Source organism: Melanostigma gelatinosum (assembly GCF_949748355.1).
Source record: "Melanostigma gelatinosum genome assembly, chromosome: 13".
Lineage (NCBI taxonomy): Eukaryota > Metazoa > Chordata > Actinopteri > Perciformes > Zoarcidae > Melanostigma > Melanostigma gelatinosum.
Genome location: NC_136646.1, coordinates 20,671,405 through 20,692,096, shown reverse-complemented (window position 1 = coordinate 20,692,096; position 20,692 = coordinate 20,671,405). Strand labels below are relative to the sequence as shown.

The following is a 20,692-nucleotide window of genomic DNA, read 5'->3' as shown; positions in this document are numbered from 1 at the left end:
CCTCAGAGCTGCTAATTGCTGCTCCCGATGCTTTTGCAAGAATGTAATTATGGAGATGACACTGTTGCATGAGGACCTTCTGTCCTAAAGCTGTGGAGAGCGGGAAAGGGCAGAACCAGCGCTAGTAAGATTATGAAGCAGAGACGTAGTCACAATCCCAATACAGAGAGAAAAGAAAAAGCTTATTTCTCCTCAGGACGGTCAACTGTCCACTGACCTGATGAGCGTCCTCTGTCTCATTGTCCTCATCGAATCCTTCGCTCTACGCTGCACATTGCATATTTGTACTTCACTAAAAAGTTGTATCAGTGCTTTTCCTTTGGAGCATGCCTCGTTGCAGTTCACAACACATATTGCGTGTGTATGTGTCAAATACACTGTGACTCTGTGTGTGTATGGAAAGCCTGATAACAAGAGGCAGAAAAGTCAGACAGACACTTTGCAGATGTTTGTTCTTTAGCACCGTCTCTCCTCTCTGGCTTTTAGTCTTCTGAAGGTATTTTAGATTTTTCTAGATCTTCCCTGCACTTGTTACTGTGGCAGAAAACCATTTGATCTTTTCTCAATAAAAAAGTCAAAGGCAGACTTTTAGAAAAATGTAAATGATGCTAAACCATAAGCTTAATGTGATCGGACTCCTTCACATCTTATATTTTCTGGGTTTAGCATGCCAAACACGGAGATGGTTAAGGGAGAACATTGAGTTTCCCGTGTGTGCGTGTGTGTGCATTCTCAGCTAATGGAAATGGACCAAAATAGGCCTTTGGCTTTGCCCAATCAAACCTGTGTGTGTGTGTGCAGAGGGCAGGACTGGGCAGTAGGAGTCAAAGAGAGTACCATATATAAGACAGCGGGAGTAGTGGTGCTCAAAGTGTCCGTCTCTCCGTTCATCGGTCCATCAGTCTGCTCTCTCCTTCAGTGCTGCTCTGTTTTGTGTTCCCGATCTCCTCCATCATGCTGGTTCGAGCTCTGCTCCAGACATCGCTGGTTCTCTGGTTGGCTCAGCAAACTCTGCAAGGCGGTAAGAAAAACTCCAGGATATCACGAGTGAAGACTAAACACTGGTGGTTTACTACGGTTTAATACGTTTTCTTCAGTTATGAAATTATTACTTTAACATGGTTAATGTCTTGAACACCATGTCAGCCCAAATAGACCTCTTGGTTAACTGCTTCAAGTGGATTTTTTCTGTGCGGTTGTTAAAAAAAATCCAATTCCTTATTAATTTCTCTTCCTAATGGGCTCTCAATGAAAATGATCAAATGTATCTGATGGAGTTTAAGTTTATTGTGGATACTTTTCACTTTTGTGTAATAATATTCTACTTAGCTCATTGGTTGAGGAAGATACAATCATCAGGTTTAAAAAGATAATATTGCTACGAAACTGAAATATTTGTTAAAGTGGAACAAAAATGACTTCTATCAAAAATGCAAAGCAAAGTCTGTTCACTTCTGCACAAACTTGTAATATGTTTTGCTACATTTTCGTTGCATGTATACAACTTAGTGTTCATAAGTTCTGGCTGTTGTCACGATAAGCTCTGATGGATCTCCAGTGATTCACTCTCACTCACTTGTTAGATATCGTGTCTGTGAGACTACGCGGGCTGCACCATCGCTGACTCACTGCGGTGTACATGATCTAATTTCTTTGACTCAAAGGAGGCGATGAACAGGTGGCAGACGCAGGTCAAATGTGACGACCAAACGTGAGAAGAACAAACGGACTCGGCACAGTCGCTCCATTTTGTCTCACCCTCTGTTTCCATCAATGGATGTCTGTTCCTCTCTCCTCGCCTGTTGGTTGTCAGGGCTGCTGACAGTATTCATGAGACACTAGTGGCATTTGTAATACTCAGTAGTTTGAAGTATTGTTATTTATATATTCTATATGGCTCTCATACTCACCTGATTGGGGATAGTGTTCAAGTAGTTTTCATAAAGATTTTATGTACTTTTTATTTAATTATCTGATTTTAATTGTATTAATGACATTATTCTTTTGGTCTATTGTATACTGCATGAACATTTTAAATGACAATTGTTGGTCTTTTTAAAAAACATATGCAAAGATCAAACCCCCACCAGTTGTACGATGTTAGAGTGTTTTTTTATATTTTATTTTTTAGGAGTTAGACCTCAAAGTGTATCCTGGGGGAGAGTGCTGCCAGCTCGAGGTATGTCTCAAGTTTTCTTTTTCACGCACATTTGTGTTTTAATTACTTTGCCATTTGCCTTTTATTGACTCCTGGAAAAATTTTCTTTAAATATTTGTGTCTGTCTCCCCTTTCCCTGTCTGTGTTTTGTTTCCTGTCAGGTGTTGGCATTGGAGTGCAACCTGCAGGTCAGTGGTTGTCTTGGCATGCATTAACCGTTCCTGTTAAACCAATTGGTTAACTAATGACTGAAGAAGAAATATGCTTTGGTGTGCATTGTTTTCTGTGCACGTCTTTAGATTGACAGATACGCCAGGAGAACAAATAAAGAGCACATGTCTACGTGTAATGTTATTTGTAATGTGTTAACATATTGAATTCACCGCTGGTGTAGTGTGTTCTCCATCACATACAGATGTACTGTAGGGAACATGCACCTGCATGTTGTAGCATTTACAGATGTGGAATCTGTTATGTGTTAGACGTATTTAGAAGAATCTCCTGAGGGTCCAAATTATTGCTTCAATGTAAAACGAATACTAATACACAGCTAACGGACATTACATTGTGTAATAAAATCACTGACTGTTTGTTTTTGTACTTTTTCTCAGTTGCAGGTGCCCTTGGAGCACCGGGGAACCGATATGGCACCAAAGGGTTCAAGACTGGAAGTATGCTCAACTTTCTGTTTAACTTCCTGCGCATAGCGTCGACTTGGTTTACTGTCACTTCAGATGAGTAATGTTTGTGTTTGTGCTTTCTTTAAATCTTAGTTGGTCGGTACCCAGGGGTTCAGCTTGGTGTTGGTAAGACGTCTTAAGTCCAAATCAATTCTCAGAAGCAGAGCGAAAATGAGATGCACACTTAAACAGCTTTACAGAGCGCGGGATTGCCATCTGGCAAAGCAGGAAGATTAATCAAAATATACAAACGGAATACAAAACCCTTTTTTCATGAATGTCCTTTAAACCTTTTAAGAGCGGGAGTGTTTTCTATCCTTTTAGGTGAATTACCAAGTGAAAAAACACTGCCTTCAGTCCTGATGCAGAGAAACAATCTGTGCATGTAAAGTCTGAATGATGATACTTTTTGGCAGACTCTGCTGCTTAACAACAATGTGAAATACGTGCTTTTGATTGTTTTCACAGGAGGTTACAGAGCTCTTGGATTAGGAGGTAGAGCCGGCCTGAGGCAGGGTGGATATGGAGCCCAGGGAGCCTATGGTACGCCATCATAACCACTTATCAAGCTCTCACAGCCTACTGGCTTGTTATTATCCCCCTTGACTCCTGTGGCTGATTGCTGATTTGCTCCATGTAGATAATGAAACTAGTTTATTAATAACATTTTTGACATAATATCTTGCGAATGCAGGTGCCGCTTTGGGTACAGGAATGGGAATGGGAATGGGGACTGGACTAAACAATGGACTGGGACTTGGTTATGGCCATGGAGGGAGACGTGGTAAGACTAATTAAAGTTAATAATGTTATAATCCACTTGATATATTATATAGATCAAGTTTCGATATTATCATATGCACAACAGTTATGTATGTGTGTGTCTTTAGCCAAAACATTAACAGTTGGTTTTCAGCTGTAGAAATCTTAGTAAATAAAACTTTGTGACTTTGTGTTTTTGTGACTTTCCAGTTTATGGTGCTGGCCTTGGCACTCTGCCAGGTAAGTAATTCTACATTTCTGTGATTTCCTTACATTGTTTGTCTGAATGAGAGTATACAAAGTGAATTGCACTCTCTGTAAGCCCTCTGCTCGTTTGTGTGATACATCTCCACTAAGTGGCACTCTGTCATCGTCTGTGAATGTGATATAAGGTGCATATTGCATCTCAGGAAATAAATTATCTGTCCACGGAAGAAACAAAACCCAGGGCACTAGTGATGTAATCAGAGTGCTTGTCAGCGGTACAGATTTGCCCCACGTCCTCTGAACTTGGCTTTTTGTTTTCTTGCCAGGATATGGGGCTTTAGCCGGCATTGGCTATCCTGTAGTCCGACCAGGTACGTGATGAATCAGGTCTCACCTCAGAACCAATTACTTTGTCCATTCACCTCGAATTTGTATGCTGGAGGGTATTTCCTTATGTTCCAAAGCATCGCTCCTGCCACGAACACACACCTTAGCTGTCAGTTCTGGATAAAAACAGGTTCATCAGATTGCACAGAAAACAATGTGACAATCAGATTATTTATTATCACATTTAAAGGTAGTTGAGTAGTCCAACAGCTTTCTTTAATATTACATGTGCCCACAACAACGTAACGAGGTATTAAATAGGCCCTATTTTGTGTGTTGCCTGTGGCATCACCCCGGCGTGTCACATATAGCTAATAGATAGCTGGAGTTAACATCAGTTAGGCCTTCTCTCACCTGAAACTCATTGGGTAGAGATTGGAAAGACTGTACAGGTGAGAATCAGGCGGAATAACTTATAACGTAACATTTTGAGAAATACAGTTTTAAGTGTGATATGCACAGCTAAAGCTCAAAGACGTGAAGCTCAGCAGTTTCTGTGTGAGTGTATGAACAAAATGATTGGTGGCTGAAATGACTGCGATGTGAGGGGCTCCAACTAACATTGGTCAGGGCCAGTTCTGGTCTGACCACAGTGGTGGAATGGGTGTTTCTGTAAGTTAGCATGTTGAGTGAAATCATTTACAGTCAGTCTGTCTGCCATCATTAGGAATTGGACTTGGGTATCCCACTGGACAGAAGGCTGAGCAACAAAAACCTGGTAAAACCTTCACCACAGCAACCTGCAGTGTTTGTGTTTGTCAGTCCGTCTGTCTTTGTCCCGTCTTGTATTCGTCTGTCACCTCTGTGGAACTGGTGTCTTGTGATTCACTGACGTCGCGTTCACGGTAACTTTGTGTTTGCATGAAGTCGTATCTATCTACTGTTCTATTGTCATCAGCTCCTCTGTTGTTATTCTGTGTGCACAGCAGGTCTGATGTTCGTCTGTCAGTGTTTCATCTCTGTTGCATGTTGCATGAGTTCCCCAGCTCTTAGTATCACAGTTTAAAGTCTGAACGTTGATGAGAGTTGTGGAGTACTTAGTGCTGGAAAATAGGTTATGCAAACTAAATACACACGAATAACTTGATGAGAATAAGATTAAGGTGACACTCTGATGTTGTGAAAGCTGTATTTGCTATAATCTTACCGAGCGAATAACAGAATATTCACGTCAGCCTAATGCTTGGGGCATAACAGGTTACTGTGATTTGTAAAATGTATTACTTTATTGTGGTCACAGTTCTGCTTCCCAGTTTTGGGGTTATAGAATGCATGCATAGTTTAAAGAAAAATCTGTGAAACTGCAAATATGTTTCACTTTTAAAAGTTTTGCTGGTTACTGTAGGTTTCTGTCTTCACCCGCGTTTGACTCAGCTTTTATTTATCAGTTGTCTTCGTCACACACTGATGAGTCCGGTGGCGTCTTTTTCTTCTGCTGTAACACTGGTGTCTTGTTATGGCATTTCAACAATTTGGGGTGGCAACATTTTGCTGTCATGTGTTATGTGTTGATGTCATTGCTCTGACTCAGTGAGAAGCGCTATGACTGTCCTTAGAAAGTGTGGCTTCAGCTGTATGTTGTCTCAGCTCCTAATTATGGTGATGATTCTGTCCTTTGACTGATTTTAGGCCATAACGGATGTTGCCTTATCTCCGTTTGTTCTTGAGTTATCTCCATTTGAGTACTGCTTATACTTTGGATGATGTGTTATATTGCATTGAATGCTCTTATACGCTCATCTGATAAAATACAGTAGACATTTTTGCCACTGGCCACTGCGGTGTGCTGTTGACCCTCAAAAAAACACTGTTGTCTCTGCACAACCAGGTGTGTCTGCAGCATATTTGGGTGGACCTCAGATGGCCAATCTGGGCCAAGCTGTTCAAGATCTGAAGAGAGAAAAGAGCAGAGCAATTGGTCCCTCGTATGGAGACAGAACTCTTGGAGCTGAAATGCCCAACATGAGGAGAAGCGATACACCAACTGATCCTCATTTGCAGGAAGAAACTGGCTTTAGACCTGCTGGACTGCCACATGGACGAGAGATCAAAAACCTTGATCTATCGATCAAATCATCGAGTTTTGGACCTCTGACGCCTCTTGATGAACAGAGTAAAGGTCTTGGTCTATCTGTTTCACAAGCACAAGGAGGACAACGTTATGAGCCTACGGTCTTAGAAAGAAGGGGCGCAGCAAACCATGGAGCAACACTGGCCGCCATAGGTGTAAGACAGCAGCTGCCTCTAGTTCGAGACAACACCAGAAGTCTGGGTTCGGCTTCCTCTCGGGTCCTGAGTGCAGCAGACTATGATTCAGCTATCCAACTACATCAGCGAGCCCCGAACTGCGGAACCACTCGTGATTTGTCACATTTGTTGGGAATCGGTCACCAGGAGCATCTGGGTTCAGAAACACAGAGGACTCAAGGTTTAGTGCTTCAGCCTCACGTTGGGGACGGCAAACATCTTGGAATTTTAACTCAACAAGCACAAAGAGAGAGAACCTATCAACGGCCTCTTTCACAAACTTAAGATGGCAGAAGCAATTTATTCTCTCTTCCTCAAGGCCAGGGAACCAGAAGCTATTTATCTGCTATTTATCTGCTAAGGCCAGGGCGTCAAAGACATTGGACTTGTGGCTAAAGACAAAAGTGGGCCTAGAATCCGTGGGACTTTTGCTGTAGACCGTAGTCATGGCTCTCTAAATCTTCAAGCACACAGAGGCGGGAGCCATGGACCAGTGATCCCAGGTGCAAGTGGAACCCAAAGTTTAGGCATCGCCTCAGTAGAAGAGCATGAAGCAAAAACCTTTACTGCTGATGGTCGGAAAGTAAAACACCTTTCCCATGCCGGACGTGATGTCGCAGAGTCAAAAGCTCTCAGTATCCCAGGACAGAGTGGGAGGAATGACCAGGCAACAAGTCAGAGCAAAGCTTTGTCTTCATACACCACCATAATGTTGTCATTTTGTACATTTCTGAGATCTACAATATATTTTCCCACCAAATTACACTTTCTATCAGTTATCCAAATCCTTAATTGCAAATCTAATATAGTTATTATATATATTTATTTCACCACCTCTGTTTGAAATTGTTTCTTGATTCAATAAGTGACCCAATTATTTCAGGTGCCTGAAAGTCTCCATCTCTGCTAAAGTGTTTTTATTGGACTTATAACTAATAATTCCTCATTTCCACACTGCTGAGAGATGTCTTACAGCGGACTTAATAATCATTCCTTTTACATGTACTCACTTCCTGCGTCTTGTGCTTATTTAGTAACAATCTGATATTTAAAAAAAAAGAAGCATAAATGCAACCAAGAAACATTATAAGTGGATTTCTTTCTGGCCGCTGCTGTATTGAAAGCAAAACCTGAGCACAATGTTTTTGTGCTCGTCGTTTAGTAGCTGTTGGCCAGCTAGCTAAACAATTTTAATCAAAAACACAAAGCTTCTTCTTTTTATGGTATGTTTAGCATTTAAGGGAAAACCTGGACAAACACAGTTGGATTTCCTATCTGACTATAAAAGGAGCCAAGTGTAAATTAAAGTGTGTAAATGTAATCTGGAGCCACATGAGAGTTTAATACACATGTGAAATACAAGCATTGTTTGCTTTATGATTCTGAATTCATTAAATTTATTCTTGCCTGTTTGCTTGTTGCCTATTGTAGATTTTATGACCTATTTGGAAGCAGTGCCTATGCTGATCCTTTCCATACCGTGTTCATCAGGACGCTAAAGCTGCTTCCTTGTTGTCTTGTTCTGTCCTAATCGTTTGGTTTATTGCTGCCTTGAGGTCTGTCTGCATGTCTCTTTGGTTGGTTTGGTTTAAGCCGTGATTAGACTTTAGTGTAGTTTTTATTTCTGCATCATGCCAAACATCTGCCCCATCCCACATGGGGTTACAAGACAAAACATGCATCTTACATGTACAAAAACAAAAGAGCACAAATGTTACAACAATCCAAAGTACTTCTTTATTGTTTTAAATAATAATGTATGTGGAAAACTTTCAAATGAACTGAAATCAACTGCTACAAGCCTGCAGGTTATCCTGATAAAGGTTGTTTTTTCTCATTTCTCAGGCTTTCTCCAAATAGCTAGCTAATTTAAATATTTTGTATGTGAACAGCAAACTCTACATAATCCACATTCACAAAATCAATATCTGTATTTATCTAACTAAACAAAGCATTGTGCAGCGCCCATTATAATGAACAATAGAAAACAAACAGGAACTTATTGTCCAAATGAAATGATTCAACAAACAAATCTGCCTTTCTAGTCCCAGAGTGACAAACCGTCTAGTTTCAACAGTAAGTGGTAAAATACAACATGACAACATACAGTCCATAGCCAACTACAGCCGACTGGTGCATATTTGTGTACACACGTTAAACATACACAACTCACACAGTGCACGTGTATATGTTGATATACAGCTTGAAGCTACACTGCATGGATGATCTTTGTCTGTGTTTGGAATAGTTTGTTAGCTGGGATCAGCGACGCACAACTCCAGTCAATAGTTATTGTTGTCTTCTTCAGGATATGTACAGCACTTATGCTGCTTTATGACGGCTGTTGTGGATTCAATGTCACGGGCCAGCAGCTGGAGTGACCGGCGGTACAACGTTTGGCCTGTATGTGTGTTGCTTGGCATGCTGAGTGGTGTATTTGTATAATATCACCGATGGAGATTTAAAGGGATCATCAAGCCTTAATCATCGTGAGGTTGAAGCCAGAGAATATTGAACTGTAAATTGTCTCCTGCATGTCCTTGTGAGTCTGTCTTAGTGTGTTTATAACATCATTTGGCCCAAAGTCACCTGTAACATCGCAGGATTAAGCATGCTGAACAAAGGAACTAATCTTCAGTGAATTTAGAAATAGATTATTTTTACTGAATCATTTTGGTGTCTGTGTTACGGCCCAGGTGGTTCAGGGTCTTCAGCTGCCAGCAGCAATGCAAGGCCCCTGTTCGTCTTTCAAGAAATGTATCTCTGCCACCTGAAAACACAAACTACGTGAGAATGAAAACAGAACTCTGAAGCTCTTTACTGACGATAGACTGTGAAGTTGAGTCTCACTGCTTTAAAAAAGGAGGAGGAACGTTTTCTTTTTCTGCTGTAAAATTTGAATGTTTCTTGGTAGCAGGATGGGTGTGGCTTTTGAGTACACTAAATCAACTGGCACACGACCTTTGAGTGCCAGAAGTAGCGCTCGTTTGTTTTTGTGTTGCATATTGAACTTGGTCCTGACTGAGAGCCATTTATATCTCGCTGAGCATATTTAAACATACTTTAATATCCGCCATGCCATGTATTTATTTTTACATTACTTATAAGATACTTTCATGCGTGATTTGCAGTCTAATACGTCCTAGTTTGAAAGGATTTTCTAAGAATTAGGAAAGTCTTCTGTCTGATCCTCCTTCAAGAGCTTAAAGTCCCAGAGCCAAAAACGATCTCTTAATCTTTGATGAAGTTGTCAGGACAAAGAGGTTTAGAGCAGAGCTCTTAAAGTCAGCGCTGGTCATGTCTCTACCGTCACACTATTTCATGATGGCTGGTGCACGTTAAACTGTATCTACAGGTACACACAATACCTCCAATGACATCTCTGTGTCTCATTGTGTATGTTTCTCTTCTTATTTTTAGTTTCATAGCACTTTTCATAACAGAGTTTACAAAGTGATTTACAGGAAGACGAGAAGGAAACGTTTGAGATATAAAAGACAGAGATGAAAATATGTACAACAAGGAGAAATATGTTTTTGATCCACAGATGTTATAAAGAGATGCTGAAAGAAGCGTAAGCATCTGGTGTTGTGCTTTTGGGTATTCAGTCCAGGAAAGTGTCCTGTGGAGAGGGTGCAAAAAACCATCCAACCATGACAAACATGTTGAAATCTATCATGTGTGTTGTTTTTTGTTCCGCTGTCAGCTGCACATGTCCAACACTCCATTAAAAACAGACGCTTCTGTAGCTTCTGTATATGGAAACAAGTGACTGAGGCAGCATGTTATGTCCTGGTTTTATCATGTGTTTAAAAACTTCATTTTGATTTATACCCGACTTTCAACCAAAAGCGATGATTTTCCTCTATAAATGTTGGCACTCGTGTTTTATAATAACAAAATCCGGGATCATGTTCCTCCAGCCCACAGAAAATCACAGATCATCTGGCTGAGCTTGTGTTGACTTCCTCCACAGGTTATATCGGAGGACCAGGAAACTATCTGGGAGCAAGCATGGGCGCTGGGGGCTACGGACCAGGTAATGTTGGCCACTGACGCATCACACAGGAAACTGATGGAGATGCTGATGTTACGCTACCTGTGATAAAGGATTCTCATGCCTTGCCTGCAGGTTTTGGACAGGGAGCATACCTGGGGGGTGCAGCTGGCAAAGGTAAATGTTCTTTCATTTTTCTTTTCTTTGTAGTGATTTAAGGTTTATGCTCGCATGTTTTTTCCCTTTTTAAACTAACTCATAACTCTCTCTTTCTCTTAATTCCATCTCAGCTGCTGCTGCTCTTGGACAGGGTGAGTACCCCATAAGTGTTGCAGGGAAGGACTGTCTCTTTTGATTCTCAAGGGCCTCCTCCACAAACCTAATGACCTTATGTACAGTAGATCGTGTCACCCAGCAGAAAACCAGCTGTTACTCCTAATTTGCCTTGTAAACCGATAATTTGCTTGTGAGTCTTCCTAGAAATTAAATTAGTTGCGTTTGAGTCCACTTCACCTTCAGGAGAAGCTGCTTCAGTGTCTTTCTTTCCTTTCTGGTGAATAATTGATGCCGCTTTTAAAAGTCAAAGGATCACTCACAAACCATTTCAGCTGTCTTCCGATAGTCTTCCTGTGGATGTCTGTTCCTCTTCTTTTGTATGCTTGGAAGTCAATATTTTGACTTTCCAAATAAAATATTGATGTGAAGACAATGGAGGAGAAGCGCTGCTCTTGTGAAGGGCTCATCGCATGGGTGGAATATTACCTCAAAAAACAATTCATGGCCCACTGCAGGGTTTGTGCAAAATGAAAATGCCATTAATGGCAAAATATATTTAAAATGACCAGTTATTAATTATAAAATATTTATGTATTTTAAACAAAGCAGTAGTGAGAGTGTGTGTCCCATACAATATGTTTTGAATGTGTGCCTTCACAGGCTATGGTGAGGGAGCGACAGGATACCTGGGTGCCATGGCAGGCAATGGCTTCGGTAAGTGGCGACTCATCAGACCACGCAGACGAATTCAAATTCTACTAGTCAAATTGTGCGCTCTGCGAGTACGGAAGGCAACACAGAAGACAATTTAAATATGAAAAACAAAACCACAGACTTGAAACGTAAATTTGAAGTAAACGTAAATGATCTGCCCGCATTGAACGATGAAGAGGATCACTCTTCATTCTGTGTGGTGTCAGAGGGAATCTGCATCAAAGCCGTCACTGACAGGAGTGTTGATACTCCGGTCAGACTGGCTGATCTTTTGTGTTTAGTGGCTGTCTTTGTTCTTTCTCTGAGATGTTGCTGCGAAAGCTTTGTCTTCAGGTATTTCACATGCACGCAATGAACTCTCTTGAAGATTTCCTTTCCCTTTTGGCTCTGGGTACAGTCAGAAATGTCAAATACAGTTGAAAAGATTTGCTTTGAATTCCTTTTTTTCATTTAAAATGTTTTTAACATATAGCTCCTTCTCTCAGCAGGTTATGGGAATGGTTACAGCAATGGTCACGGGCCTGGTGAGTGTCAATTAAAGAAAAAAGATGTGCAATTAAGGAGGACTTAAAGGGTCATTAGCTCACAGATGTAATCATAATGCTAATTAGAGCTATGTTTCAGGACTCGGTTACCCTTCAGAGTTAGCTGACGGTGCTGAGAACAAATCAGGGAAGCGTAAAGGTAACAATTATGCAGAGTCATAACCTGCTCAAACCTGTAATCGGTGATGGCACTAACCCGTAGATGCTTAATACATACATATTATGTATTCTATGTATTAAGCTGTAACATTTTACAGTTTAAGAAAATAAGAGGCCTTAAAGGTAGAACACATGTCCAGTGTTATCCACTGGGTGTAGCTATTGTCTCTTATTTATAGAAGCTGACCAGTTTAACCTGGTGGTTTCTGACTTCCTGCTTCATGTAGATGCTTTTTACACTATTTAATTTAAAGGTGTGAATCAGTTAATGGATGAACAATGTCTCACCTGCATTATATTTGTTCTGATTTTTCCAGCCCTCGGTACAGGAGGCTATGCTGGACAAGGACAGGGAGCATATGGTAAGAGATGTAATGATTGTAGCAGCATCAGAGATCACACTGTATGTTCCGCTAGCTGCCAAACACGGTTACAAATAAACACTTTGAAATACGACAAGTGTGAATGACTCCCAAGAAGGCTGCAGTGTGTTCATAGTAATGTATCAGTTGATTTTATAATACATGGCAAAATAGTTTGAATCAGAAACGGCTAAAGCGGAAAATATCTGTCGACCACATTTCAGAGAAATCCACGACTTTTTGAGAAATGGTTGTGTCAAGCTGAAGGGAAACAACCTCCCACCAAAGGGAGCTCTGTATGAATATACCATCTGTGCTGTTTGTCTTCTTTCAGGAGCACTTGGTGCAGGACTCGACTCAACTGGTGGCAAATATGGTGAGCAGCGCTGACACTGACCTCATCCTTCTGTCACACTATTAGTCAGGCTTCTGTCGATGTGGCTTTCCATGCATGAGTCAGATTTGAACTGGTGGATCGCACAGAGCTGGTTTATAGCACGTGCAGGTTAAAAGAGAGAAGCGGCACGAATCAAGTTTGCCCATCTGATTTCTTCCTTGCAGGAGGAGTTCATGTTCCCTATGGTAACGCTCCAGTGATTGCTACTGGACTGGAGGGTAAGAACTGCACGTGTTAGCAACTTCAATTCACCCTTTGCTAAGCCCCGCCCCCCGCTGGTACTCTGTCAAGCTGTCAGAGCAACATTACCACGGAGCCCACTCGGTCACTATACAGTCCCTAAATACATCTTATCGAATTGTTGGAAAACATGAAAAGCGTTTTCAGATAGAAGTAGACAGAAATGTCTACAATATGTATTTGAAGGAGATATCCAGGATGTCCAACTGATAAAAAAAGATAAGACTGAAAAGATAAAGACAGAAGCAAAAGCCCACAGATCACAGTGAAGCATCGCATCACCTGGTGATCGAGACAGAAGACAATGACATTAAGGAACAACATTGTACATGTAACGAATATCACTATTAAACAATGTTTCACCATGACTATTTTCAAATCTACAAAACCTGGTCAGTGCAAGCCTGATGCTGCCTGATGCTTTGATTGGCTAGTCTGCTTTTTAGGGGCGAGACTGAGTGAAGGGTCGACTGCAACCGTAATGTAAAATAGAGTACACTTGTGTTACAGAACGCATCATATCAAACATAGCAGCTGTTAATTAAAGTCAAAAAACAGCTAAACATCACTGTTAGGCCACTGTTCTACTACAGCATGTCATGAAAATGTGACTGAATTGTCTGACATTTTTGGAATTACATCAGTACATAATTCAATGTAAAACAGCAAACTGTTGTTTTTACACTTTGGCTTTTTTACGGATTAAACTAACGAGATACAACATGTTAATTAGTGAGCTTCAGAAGAGTAGGCTGGAAGGATTTTGTGATCTTTTCTTGGGCCTGCTCGCTCTTTCTCTCCGATTCCAGTCTGTTTGCGAAGCTAAGCTAACTGACTGCTGGCTCTAGCCACAAGGCTACCTCACAGACGTGTAACTCTCAGTGCAATGTGAACAGAAAGCGTAATCGATACACTCCAAAGAAGCAACATAATGGACTCCACATTCTTGCCTCCACCTCTTTGTTGTTTTCGTATATAAGGACACTTTGATGTGTATTGTTTATTTGACATTTGTAGCTGAAATTTTGTCCTTCACGAAAATGAATAAACTCCAGCAACGAAATACAACAGCCTCACTTCGTTACACTACAATCACCCATCATGTTAGTTAAAAACTCCACGGCTGCCACAACAGTTGAATAAGTAACGGATGTGTTTCCCCCCCCCCCCCCCCCCCCCCCCAGGTGATGGTGGCTACCCGTATCCTGCTCAGCAGCTCAACCTTGGTGCTGAAGGTGCCAAAGCCGCCAACAAATATGGTGAGAATGAGTGTGTGTGTGTGAGAACTATAAAGTGTGAAAAACTGTTTGATGGAAAAATAACAGTTTGGCTGTGTCTCTAAAGCAGCAGGGTGTGACAATCCCACTGGGGTTGCAACCCTCAGTCAAACAAGACAATAGAGAAAACATAACGATGTAGTTAAGAACACAAAAAATAAGCACATGAGTTGTTCACCATGAGACAGACACCAGATATGATCGGAGATAAGATTAGCTTTACGACTGAGTTGTGTCTCTGTTTATTGAAGTCGAGTTATCTGCATGTTTTGTGTTGTTTTGTGTTGTTTCAGGAGCTGTAGCAGGATATGGAGCTCCGCAAACAGGTGCATTTTCATGCATTCTCTCACCTAAATACACACACACACACACACACACACAGCCTTTCACAAGATGCACAACACCCCTACTGTGTGTCTTTTGTCACACCATCACATTGCAATTCACAGAGGTGGCTGGACGAGCAGGACGGTACTCATTCGTGTTTTTAGTCCTGGTTTGTCTTGAATTATTAAGATTTACCGTACATTTTTAAGTGTACCCTTCGTCTGTGCACATTTCCCCAGCTACCCCTGAAATCAGCAAAGTGATGAAAATGATGAATGTATTTTGTGTGTTGTAAAAATGTTTGCTTGTGTTTGATAAGGTTACGGTGCACAGATGGGAGCAACTCAAGATGCCTTGGGTGAGCAAGAAACCCACAGACCTCCTCATTTATGATCAACTTCCACTCACCTCATTAGCCATGTCTTCTTGCAGAATAGTACAGTGGCAGCACAGAGTGTACTGCACATTTTTGTCACATCTAATTATTTTTGCAGTTTTTGCACGTGTCTAAATATTACTGTGCAACTGTTCAAACATACACGTTTTTTTGGAGAGTGAAAGCTATTTTTGGAAAATTAACTCTGTACTCAGAGTTTTGTTTTTACATGCAATGAACATGTACTTTTACTTAAATTGCTGTCACGCCAAAAGTACAACTGCATGCATTATGGATTATTTTCCACTCAAGGGTATAAGGCCTGCAAAGTGAATGGGCTGAGTCCTCTAAAGTCCAAACTCATTGTTGTTGCAAGGTTTCACCGAGCAGTCAAACCTCTTTTTCTTGCTGCTGCAGTTTCCTTCTGAGCACATTTATAACATTGGTCTGGGTTTGATCCTTTCACAGGAGAGCAAGCTGGCAAATATGGCGATGTGAACGGTGCCCTTAGAAATGGATACAAAGGTGAGAATGAAGGAAGGTTTACAACTGGTGCGTGAAGGTCCAGTTGAAAAATCCTAAAACTATAAAAGCTTCTACCCAAGGTTAGGAATTCGATGATTCATTGCCGCTGCGCTCTTGTGTTTGTCATCAACCAATCAAATTTGTGTCCTCCCTCCTCCCTGGCCTCTTTGTCTCTGTCCTCTTTGTCCCTGTCCTCTTTGTCCCTGTCCTCTTTGTCCCTGTCTTTCACCAGGCTAATTCAATTGACCTGGACTTCTTCAAGTGGATCGTTTCCATAATGTGTTCAGTGTGATGTGTTTTTAAAGCTTTTTGTGTGTTTCAGCCATGTTGTGTTGTCTGTTTTGTCTTTTGCTCTATTTTTCTTAACCTCCATGTCTTTTTTTCTGTAAGTGGACATTTGTCTCGTTTGTAACCCACCAGTCGTCTTCTGTCAACACTGAACAAATTGGTGGGGATTGATGAACATAAATGTTTGTGAAGTGCAAGAAATTTGCCTCAATGTTTTGAAATATATATTAAAATACTGTTTTAATCCAATAAATGATGTGTCAAATGATGCTGAATAGAAGCTTCTGAGTAAAAGCATGCACATGTTGTTCTATGCAACAGCATCAGCGAAGCCCACATCTGTGCACAGGAAGTTTTACCACTTCCTTTCTCATGTCAGGCAACACGGCCGAGGACAAACTCAACACAAAACCAAAAGTATGATGGTGAGATGAAACATCAAATACTACGCACAGTCCAGATATTATGCTTTTATTCTGGTTCAACAAACATCCTGTCAAAATGACTCAAAAGAAATATGATATTGTATATATGGGTGATAAAATGCTACAACAAATGCAAAACACGTACAATCTGCAAACATGTTCTTTTCTGTAAAGAATGATGCATGAATACATTGACAAGAAAAAGCTGCATTAAATCAAACTCACATCTTGAAAGCTGCAAGAACTTTTAGATGCATATGCTGTGAAAGACAAGGCCGGTATCTCCAGTACAATTAGGACTGATACAAATACACAGGCACAGTACATAAAAACAACAGTATCTTTCTGCCACGGCTTTCATTCAAATTTCTAAAATGTTTTAAACATTTTAACAATACATTTCAGTCATCTGGGTCTTGCTTGCTGATGTCAATTTCTCAGAGACTTCATTAACAATCTTCTTCTGTCGAACACATGAATACACAAACTTTAGCAGACTTAAATGTAGATTAAACTGAAACAAAAACGGCGCATTTTACACAATTGAGTTGCAGCCGATTTGTCAAAACATGAAACATAATTCCCCAACAGACAAACTTCTCATTCTTTGTAATCAGCAGAAAATGAACAAGGGATGCCAGCTACGGGTGAAGTTTTATTTCAAAAACCTTTATAGATGCACCGAATACAAAGAGTGATTTGGCTGCGTGAGCATCGGTGAAGCCGTACACTGACGTTATATCACATCAAACTTTGAACTCTCAGCAGTAAGACTCTGGTTCCTGTGTGAGCTTGTTTCATTCACAAACACACCCATCTCTAACAGGATGGCCTTTGGAATAGGATGTGCGTGACGAGACACGTACAACTTCTTCAGACTTTGGCTTATAGGCGAAGGTTTGTAGTCCGTGCATGTAGCTCCGCTCAGACTCGGAGCACATGTCACCTCCAATTTGTAGAACAGCTTGCCATGTTGCAGGATACACAGATCCTCCTTGACTCCAGCAGACAGAACTTTCTCACATGCTCCCAACAGGTCGTCGTCCCAGTTGTTGTCCTGATCCCACACTTCAAATCTCACTTTTATCCCCGAGGACACATCCCGGGGGCCCAGGTCAACGATCATGGCCCAGTGTGGGTTGTTGTTGTTGGAAAAGACAGCTGAACGCTGGACCATCTTTCCGTTGAAGGACACCTTCACGTAGCCGTCCGTGGCCGTGGTGCGGTCTCCCCAAAGACCAGCAGCCCGTTGTACAGTTATGATGACCCGTGCCATGCCCTTACGGGTCGGGCAGCAGTCTTGGTTTACAGCTGGGTCATTGTGGCATTGGCAGACGCATGTGTCCCGTGGGTCGCTCTTGATGCCGGCCTGGCAGCGGCTACTGCAGTTCTTCAACAGGCCGCTCTCCAGGATGTAATGGCTAATGGCGGAGCGCAGGTTCTTCCTGACAGGGGAGTTAGTTGGCAGTAACTCGTGAATCGAGTCCAGGGAATATGAGACTATGTCCGGATTCTGTGGCAGTGTGTTCAGCCATTCTTTGTAGGCCGATGGATTTTTGTCAGCAGAGAAGAGAAGGTCTGGCTCCGTGGTATGCCCCCCCTTTATTTCTGTGAACCTGTAGAGGAGAGAGTTGTTTCAGCAACTTCTGTCAATAGTCATTTATTTATAAGAGTGGAAAGGCCAAAAAATATATGAGAAATTACCTGTCGTTGAAGAGGCTGGAGAAGGACGACTTACTTTCCGTCTTGTCTCTGTCCTTCTTGCAGTGTTTTGCTTGACTTTTAAATGTAGCTGCTGTAATGCTCGCGGACGCCTCAACTTCCAGGCACATCTGCGCCTCCTCCAAGCTGATGCCCTGCAGGCTGGCCTGGCACTGCCTGATGCTGGTCACAGATTCAATACTTCCTCCCATCTTCACCTGGAGTGATATTTTTAAACACATAGTGTATTAGCAAATGTATTACTTTGTTAATTTTTCAAAATTGCTCATGGTTTTCATAATTGTGGCTCACCTTGGTGAGGTAATGGGTGCCGAAGTTGTCAATCAGTTTGTAAAATCGTTGATTGTGTTCAGGGCTGTATATTTTCGGGAGCTGGTTCACTGCTCTTTGAAATTCTCTGTGCAATTTGGGATTGCCGGACACTCTGTAGCTGTTCACAGTGAGACCAGATTAAAAAAAGACGTACGAATAGGAAACCACTGCATTGATTTTCAGAGTTTCAGATTTTCACTCCTCATCTTCTTACCTGTAGAACTCGCAGGACATGCTGTGGCTTGCGAAGCTGAACTTGTCATTCTTCGTTTTTTCCATGGAGTAATCAGCCAGTTTAGAATTAGTACCCGCAAGCATCACTGAGGCGCTTTTTTCACCCACATTCACATCTAGATTGACCTGCCAGTTGTTCTCCACAGAAGAGCTGATGGAGCTGACCAGAGACTCACTGGATCGGTGGAGTGTAGTGGCCACTTTAATGCTGCAGGAGTGCTTCGCTCTCCAGTCCACCACTGACAACGGGAGCTTTTGCTTTTTGTTCTCTAGATAGGGGTTGCTGCACAGGGTGCATGTTTTATCCTTGCGTTTCCACGTATTCATGTTGAGCACAAAGGCTCCCTTGCGCTCCATTTTGGTGATATCGAAGCCTTCCCCGGCCAAATTGGTACCTGGAGCAAATTCTGCATCCGTGCACTGTTTGGCTGTCCCGTCTACGCATGATTGATACGAACACTGAGGGAGGGAGAGCACGAGGCCGGCAAAGACGCAAATATTCAACAGAGACATGTCACTGTTAAGTCCGGCGATGGATGCAACCCGACGGTTGATTCTGAAAAAGAAACGTTTCAGTTGAACAAACATGAGCAAGTGAAGCCGTTCATTAGTAACGATTAAGTTATTCTGTAACTCTTGTGTTTGAAATTTCTTTGGTATTTTATTTAAAATAAAGCATCTTTTAATGTTATGTCCCATCCTTCTGCTAGCATGCGGTGATACATATTTGATATAAAAACCCTTCTCTATATCTGGACCTACTTAATAACTTACGGACAATCTCACAATTGTCATCTTTATCTAAAATATTGGTAAAAGTTGTCTTTTCGTAGCTTCTCTCCTTTGTAGACAACATTTTAGACAAATTTCTGTCTAAATTTCGTCTCGGTGTCACTTTTCAATCTGCCGTAAATGTTGACAAACTTTCCTGAGTGTAGCTTTTACGGCTTTAGGTCTGAAAATAAACATGATCTATCTTCACGGGATCAGAAGACTGTTTTACATGTTTTTATCTCCTCACGTCTTCGACCGCTGTAGGAACTCTCATCTTACCTGATGCGGTTTAAGAATCTCCTCACTGTCACGCAGAATAGAGGCCAGTGAAATGTAGAACTGGTTGATTTTTTTCCTTTTAAGCACAAAAATGGATTAGCATTTCTTCAGAGACTCTTTTTTTCTTCCTAGCCGTTCTGATCAATTACTCTTTAATATTCATGCAAAATAATCAAAATTCAAAGACAATCAAACATTTTCCATTGTTTCCCAACAACCTGTGGAACACAATCTTTCTGCAACTGCGTTTAGTCTCAACTGACAACTCTTTGGTCAACATTTGCTCTGTGAATAAATAGACTGACAATAATAGATGACACAATGTTACAAACTACCGCTCTCATCAATGTGAAAGGACTAAACTATACTTTAGAATTACTCAATGAAATACCAATACATTGTTCACCGGATACTTAATAAGTTGACACAATATTAAATAACCCACAGACGTATATTCAGATAAAGTGAAAGAATATTTTAACCTCATCGAACACTCACCTTCGTCTTGCCTGTTCACGCCGCGCTTTGAAACTGACTGTGCGCATGAATATTAGTGCTTTGCCTTTTTAAAAGTCAGAAGAGGAGGTGGTGAGGGGGTGAGGTGACGGTGGTCTTTAAGAGAGCAGGGGAAAAGGTGTCATCGATTTCGAGCAGCACTGAGAGGGAGGAGCTGGTGGTCTAGACTCTAAACGATCTCAAACAGACAGAGACAACATTAAACTATGGCTGGCTTTCCAGAACAACGAACCAGAGACCACAAACCGATCATTTCTCTGAAGTGGTGGTGGGCTGCGGCCGTACTCTGCAGGAGATTGTCACACGATAATGATACATTTCTCAAGTTCATCACGAACTCAAAGTTGTCTATCAGGTCCTGAGAAGCAAGTCTGTGTGTCTCTTTAAGATTGATAAAGGGACAGATTATGAGACAATGGGCCCCTGACACAGACATGTAAAGCCCCCCCCCCCCCTATATAGAAACAAGAGCCACAGATTAAAAAATACATACTTTTGATTGTTAA

General features: G+C 41.5%; 2 protein-coding genes and 1 pseudogene across 7 annotated transcripts; 2 read left to right on the top strand and 1 right to left on the bottom strand.

The window, feature by feature from the left end:
- The first annotated feature begins 867 nt into the window (after window positions 1-867).
- LOC306786576 (uncharacterized protein) lies at window positions 868-16,177 on the top strand. 5 transcript variants are annotated; one of them, XM_079281387.1, is made up of 24 exons: window positions 868-1,021; window positions 2,132-2,179; window positions 2,320-2,346; window positions 2,770-2,829; window positions 2,932-2,964; window positions 3,307-3,381; window positions 3,533-3,622; window positions 3,811-3,840; window positions 4,134-4,178; window positions 4,862-4,912; window positions 10,418-10,480; window positions 10,574-10,615; window positions 10,729-10,749; window positions 11,375-11,428; window positions 11,917-11,952; window positions 12,053-12,112; window positions 12,450-12,494; window positions 12,829-12,870; window positions 13,056-13,109; window positions 14,316-14,390; window positions 14,702-14,734; window positions 15,055-15,093; window positions 15,580-15,636; window positions 15,869-16,177. In XM_079281387.1, the coding sequence occupies exons 1-24, from the start codon at window positions 955-957 to the stop codon at window positions 15,871-15,873; spliced, it is 1,152 nt and encodes a 383-aa protein (XP_079137513.1). In that variant the 5' UTR covers window positions 868-954; the 3' UTR covers window positions 15,874-16,177. The 5 variants fall into 5 exon arrangements, with proteins under 5 accessions (XP_079137513.1, XP_079137512.1, XP_079137514.1 ...); XM_079281386.1 differs by having other exon boundaries at window positions 11,914-11,952; XM_079281388.1 differs by lacking the exon at window positions 4,862-4,912 and having other exon boundaries at window positions 11,914-11,952.
- Window positions 6,030-7,799, top strand: LOC306786575 (annotated as a pseudogene). Its single transcript has one exon. The product of its transcript is annotated as an uncharacterized misc_RNA (transcript).
- Window positions 16,178-16,406: 229 nt separating the features above from the next.
- Window positions 16,407-20,265, bottom strand: LOC306787465 (perforin-1-like). The gene is made up of 6 exons (XM_079282601.1): window positions 20,169-20,265; window positions 19,671-19,746; window positions 18,598-19,173; window positions 18,363-18,501; window positions 18,054-18,268; window positions 16,407-17,965 (listed from the first exon to the last, which is right to left on the bottom strand). The coding sequence occupies exons 3-6, from the start codon at window positions 19,128-19,130 to the stop codon at window positions 17,086-17,088; spliced, it is 1,767 nt and encodes a 588-aa protein (XP_079138727.1). The 5' UTR covers window positions 19,131-19,173; window positions 19,671-19,746; window positions 20,169-20,265; the 3' UTR covers window positions 16,407-17,085.
- Between the last annotated feature and the right edge of the window lie 427 nt (window positions 20,266-20,692).

Excerpts from the sequence above, each read along its gene's own strand:
- LOC306786576 (XM_079281386.1), top strand. The coding sequence starts at position 955 with ATGCTGGTTCGAGCTCTGCTCCAGACATCGCTGGTTCTCTGGTTGGCT. Across the intron at positions 3,382-3,532 it reads TGGAGCCCAGGGAGCCTATG|GTGCCGCTTTGGGTACAGGA; the intron begins GTACGCCATCAT and ends TTGCGAATGCAG. Across the intron at positions 4,179-4,861 it reads CTATCCTGTAGTCCGACCAG|GAATTGGACTTGGGTATCCC; the intron begins GTACGTGATGAA and ends TGCCATCATTAG.
- LOC306787465 (XM_079282601.1), bottom strand. The coding sequence starts at position 19,130 with ATGTCTCTGTTGAATATTTGCGTCTTTGCCGGCCTCGTGCTCTCCCTC. Across the intron at positions 18,502-18,597 it reads ATGTCCTGCGAGTTCTACAG|CTACAGAGTGTCCGGCAATC; the intron begins GTAAGAAGATGA and ends CACTGTGAACAG. Across the intron at positions 17,966-18,053 it reads TCCAGCCTCTTCAACGACAG|GTTCACAGAAATAAAGGGGG; the intron begins GTAATTTCTCAT and ends TCTCCTCTACAG.